A 5870-nucleotide genomic window follows, 5' to 3' on the forward strand; every position below is an offset into this window, starting at 1 on the left:
GGAGCGAGGAACTAGCTAGCTGCGCGCGGAAGATCGAAATTAAACATCTCTACCGCGTAAAAAGGTAAGTGAGGCTACGAACCTATTGTACTCTACGTACAGGGCCTACAATTTTGAAGGTTCTCTAGGTTCCTTAATTCGGTTCTGACGTTGGCCTAGGTATCCTTGTTCGTCCGCCGGTGGTATCGGCGTCGAGCGACGGTAAGCAACTGTATATATACACATGTATGTATGTACCTACTACATGCCTCCACTAATGTTTGCTGGAGTTTTTTACTCTAGAACTGAGATTAGTGTTTCGTGAGAGTTGACACTCACTTCTTGCGCCTCGTCTAATACATGAATTAATTCAACTTCTAGCGCTTAAAATTCAAAGTTATCATCGTAAGGTTCTGGATTAGTATTGACATGTACACTGTATTATTTACCTTCCTTGTGGATCATCTGTCATGTCTGTTGCGAGTTGTACTGTTGATAACTTAATTAATCCTAAAGTCGAGGTTATGATTGCGATCAGCTTTCAAGTTCTAGGTAGAGGTCTGCTGAACGAATTCTTTGCACTCCTGGGCATGCATTAACAAAGCACAATTGTAGGTACAAATGAGCCAGACTATAAAGTGCTCTACTCATGATACTTAATTCAATTACGAGAAGGAAAGGCTACTTCACATGTAACCGCAGCGTTTGCACACTCCATTTTACTGCACTTCTTGTGGCACCTTTCTTTCGAAATTTCGTGCTCTGATCATGATATATGAGCATGAGCTGAGGGTTAGTGTTACAATGTGACTGTAGGATAGTTCTCATTATATATTGTGCATATCAGACGATCCAGTCGCTGATCAGGGCATTTCAGATTGATATCGGTCTTTATGAATGCCTGCATTTATAATTTTCTATCTAGCCCTGAACTTAAAATATCTAGAGATAATTCACTGCATATCTACAAAATACCATGTAAGTATGCAAATTAATGGGGTTCAGTCATCCTGAAACAGGTGGCTTTGAGGCTGAGCTCGAGCCAGTCGCACAATTCAACGATGCAGAATGGTATGTCACATTAGCCCTATTCGAAATCCTTGGCAAGGCAGCGCAGCATAGCCTGATTATTTGTCCCGAGATTAGTTCAGAGTAACGTTTAACGCAGTCCTTGCGACCGACATAATAGCAACCGGTGGATCGCCGGATTCGGTTCTTGTTGTGAGATTGATACTTGCAAACTTGGAGTGAACGGAATTAAATGCACTTAGGCTACTTGGCTTTTGAGTCAGTTTAAAAGAAACTACATGTATACATGTACGTATGGATTAGGTCTAACAGTCATGATGATATCTGTGGAATGTAACAAGCCTCGATCACTGCCAGGTCTGTGTGCCCCTGTAGTTGTTCTAGGGAACAAAGATTACTGGCTCAAACCCATGCTCCCACATCCCTCCCCACATAATTATCCGTCAGTGGCACCAGTGGGCGCAACTACATATGCGGCGTGATTCTTATCCAAGTGGTGTCTGGCATGGCAATAACTACTCATGTCAGCCCTATCTGCGGCTCAAGAGAACACCATCTTAACGAGTGTAGTGTACCTACTTCTCTATTCTTTGCCCTCTTCCTATTCCTTGAAACTCACAGTCTTACTTCTACTATCCTCCCCAGTTTGTTGATCCCCCTCCCCTCGGGGAACTCTCTACCAGTGCGGTCATCGTATCACTCATGATGAAGAGATCTATTAACCCAAAAAGCTTATATTACCGCTACTTCCCCATCCCATCAACCCCCGCCTCAGCTATCGGTCTAGAGACACCACCCGCTACCTTCAAATATTCCACCTGGCGTCCCGCCCCGATCCGCACCCCGTTTTTAATATTCTTCATTGGACTCTGTGGCCTTCTTATCATACTTCTCTCACTGATAACCCGATCTTGTGTTCCACATGGTTGTTACATCTTCGGCCCCCATAGCGACACGGCTATCCCCTCCGCTACATCCTTCGTTTACAACCAACTACCAACCATAGTCTCTTTATGTCTTTCCCTCGTTTGGGCGTTACCACACCATGACATTCTCCGTTTGGAGCCCTATTTTCAACTCAGTAAACCTGGAGGCGTCACTGCTAGGGAGAGCATGGCTATCGAGTATCCGTACACCTTTGCACTGCTAGTTCCTCTGGACGCGTGGCGACGGCGGTGAGTGTCAAACCATGAAATTGTTGTGAACTCATGTCTTGACCTATACAAGATGGGCTAAGTGAAAGGATATAGCCACTGGGCAGTTGTGCTCTCTTCGTCGGTGTTGCTCATCACGAATCTTGTCGTCGTCCCACTAATATCAGGTATATTCGAAGAGAAGGTTCTGGAAGAATCGCTTCAAGGGACGGCAGTTCGGTATGGGATTACAAACAACATCGATACTACATTGAGCACCAAATTCACCTATTCCGCCTTTGACGCAGCATGGATGAGTGGCTCCCTCCCTCCGTTTACGACAAACGAGTATGCATTGGCTCCAATAGGACAAACCCATGGGCGTGGAAGGTGGGGGAAGGAGTTATGGATCGTCAATACTGAGCTTTACGAAGCGACTCTGGAGTGTGAGGCTGCCGGAAGAGTGAGGATAGGGTATACCGGGGACAGGAACGTTGGCGTGAATATCACTAGTGCGGACGGAAAAGAAGTTGTGAGATTCTGTGACCTGGACTCTTGGTTTGATGGAAGGTTGAAAGATTATGAGATGACATATTGCGATGAATACACCGAATTCATAACGCCATGGACCAGTATAGCATATCAGCTCCGCCTTGGTCGTTATATGTTTGCGTGGGCACGCGGTGGAGGACTTCCTAAAGGCTTGAGTACTAGCAACTCAACAAGGTACACGCTGCCACAGGAGATAAACGCGGTCTTTTGCAACACAAAATACTGGCGGCAGGACGTCGTAGCGAATATTACAATGCCTTCGGGGCATATTGAGGGTACCACTAAAAAGGGCGAACGGAAAGAAATCCCGATGTTTGGGAGCTTTGAGAGAAGCTTAAATGGGACAGTGGATGCACCCTCCAGCGCACGATTCAGAGAACCCGTAAAAGCGGATCTCGTGGGGTTTGGTTACAAACCGGTGCAGCCACCAGACGTCGATAATCAACTGAAGCAGAGATTTGGATCTAGACCAGACGGGTGGGATACATACTACGTGAGGTCCAATGGGAGCAGTAGCAGCGTTTATATGAAAAATAAGTATTCCCTTTCAGGGTTTTCGTTATACTCGGAGAAGGATAACAAAACGTTGGATAAGATGCTGGACAAAGAAACGTTGATAGAGACTTATGAAGGTGCGCTCAAGATGTTATTTTCAGTTGCGGTTAGTACTGAATTGGTACTTCAAAACGACACGGTAAATATACCGGTGACAAGGAGAGTAGCCACAAGGGGGTTTGGGGTGAACAAGGCATGGGCACAGGGCACACTTGCGGGGCTCGCTTTTACGATGGTACTGGTAGCAATGTTGACGGTAGTCTTAAGGCGAAGACCTTGTAACCTCGATGGCGAACCAAACAGCATTGCAGCAGCACTCAGGCTTTTGTATCACAGCCCCGAGCTGTGTAGGAAGATGGAAAATTCAGAGTTTCATTCACCAAGAAAGATACAAGAGGTTCTGGATGGTGGTGATGAGAGATATAAGCTTGAGCTTGTTCCTGGAGAGGGTCCTCGAATAAGAGTTTTCGGGGGTGATGGGGGGTCCACTAAGAGGTTACTTTCTCCGCCTGAAGAAACATACTACCCTTCTGCTTATAACCAAAAACCCTGGGCGTTGCGCATGGTCCCTGGTGTTTCGTTCCTCACTTGCTTTATTCTGGTTACATTAATTCTCATTGCCACGTTCTCCTACGCTCGAACTCATGATGGTAAAACGAACTCCTTTGAGGGAACCTTCTATTACTCAAGAATTAACGAGTGTACGCCTATGAACTCTAGGTATCCCCATGCCCGGCTCGATCAACTCCTTCGCGTACAAGTTTTTGTTCAGTTATCTCCCTCTTGCGGTTGGTATGGCTATAGAGCCGGTCCTCGTTACTCTAGGTGCCTCCCACGCAATGATCGCTCCATACCGTGCACTCACACGCGGAAGAGCCTATGCATCTCGATCAGTCACAATTGACTATGACAAATCCCCACCTCACTTCCAACTTATACGCTCTCTACGCTCCGGAAATTACATCCTTGCCTCTCTGACCCTTTCAATACTCCTCAGTAATGTACTGGCGGTTGCTCTTGTGGGTCTCTATTACGCCTCCGCAGCAAGCGTGGTCACGCCATATTCCCTGAAGGTTATTGGTGACTTCAACGCTACCGGAAACGAAATGTATTATCTGTTCGATAAGAACCTCGGAGGCTCACTCAGGCAAACATGGACAACAAACGAGTACTATGTTGTCCTTCCTCCGTTTGCGCGGGGCGCAAATGGTATGCAAGAAGAGTACCCAACACAAGCTATAGGCGTGTCGGTATCCTGCTCTCATGTCCCTGCTGACAGAATATCCTATTCTTGTGTACCTTCCGGGCTCAACATGTCCTACGAGGAACCTCAATGTAGTACCATGGATTTGGGCGACTGGAATCATGTCTATATCCACGATCCATGCGGGGCCTCTACAGATCACTCTCTCCGCTACGCATGGAATAATCCGACGGGTGACTCAATAGTTCGTACGACAAACTGCTCAGACTACTTTTTCCCCATCTGGGTAGAGAGGCCGATGGATCCAGAACCAAAAAATAGAACTGTTCCATGGGTCAATGATTTTAGATCGGTGGTGATGAACTGCAGCGCAGTGGAGGAAGTAAAAAATGTTACCGTTACAGTGAAAGATGGCCAAATACTCAAGCTAAATCCTGTCCATGATTATAATCAGGACCAGATAAAGGAATTATATACCAGAGGCACTGTGGGCCTCAGTAACAGTTTCACAACAATAATCGAAGCTGCCATTAATAATACGAGAACCAACAACTATATCGCTTGGTTCAGTTACCTCATGTTATCAATCTCCCCGGACCTTGCCTCCCCAACCCTTTCGCACCTTCCGAACTCGACGTTTGCCCCAGCGGCTTTTTCGAAAGTCTACTCGCGGCTCTTTGCTATCAATCTTCGCCTCTACGATTCCAGTCTCATATCCACCTCTGGAACTAAGGACATGGGGATGGTTGATAGAGTATATGTGAGCACACACTGGTTCATCGTGTCTATTATTATTCTCGCATGGGCGGTGGTAACAATGGCACTACTATATGGGAAGGAGAGGGGGGTTAAAGGGCAGATGCCTAGTAAGCTAGTTGGAGTGTGGGCTCATTTATATCGGAGCAATGCGAAGGAAGAGTGTGCCGATGTACAGGGCGCAAATCCAAGTGAGAGGGGGCGCGAGCTCAGGAAAAGGGGGAATCGATATGGATATGGACCCTTTGAGGGTGGGAAGCATGTGGGCGTATATCGAGATGAGGGGTTGGAAGTGGGTGGGGGTATTGAAATGGATAGGTGGAGAAGTTGGACGAGTACATTGGATGAGCGATAATAAAGAAAAATCCTGTATCAAGAGGAGAGCCTCATTTTCGATTATATAATAGCGGTTTATATAGATTGTTAGCGAGTTTTTTATGTAAAAGGTGTTTCGGCAAAATTTAAATTGGGTCCAATCAAAAGCATGTCATGGTAATCACCTTTAACGAAAGGAGGTACTGCCCAGTTAATACGTCTTCGTGCATATTGATTGTTCATATATTTATTGGCATCTCTGGGGGTTTCGTGTACTTCAGGTATACTGATGATTCTATATCATGGCATGTTGATTCATGATATAAACCTTTTAGCAGCGAAACTTT

General features: G+C 46.0%; 1 protein-coding gene across 1 annotated transcript; it reads left to right on the forward strand.

The window, feature by feature from the left end:
• Positions 1 to 2121: 2121 nt before the first annotated feature.
• LAJ45_03029 (uncharacterized protein) lies at positions 2122 to 5563 on the forward strand (the record flags this gene model as incomplete). The annotated part of the gene is made up of 3 exons (XM_046112619.1): positions 2122 to 2183; positions 2259 to 3898; positions 3969 to 5563. 3 exons carry the CDS (start codon positions 2122 to 2124, stop codon positions 5561 to 5563), a joined length of 3297 nt encoding a protein of 1098 aa, XP_045974108.1.
• Positions 5564 to 5870: the final 307 nt, after the last annotated feature.

Source organism: Morchella importuna (genome assembly GCF_003444635.1).
Source record: "Morchella importuna strain M04M26 chromosome Unknown Morimp01GS006, whole genome shotgun sequence".
Lineage (NCBI taxonomy): Eukaryota > Fungi > Ascomycota > Pezizomycetes > Pezizales > Morchellaceae > Morchella > Morchella importuna.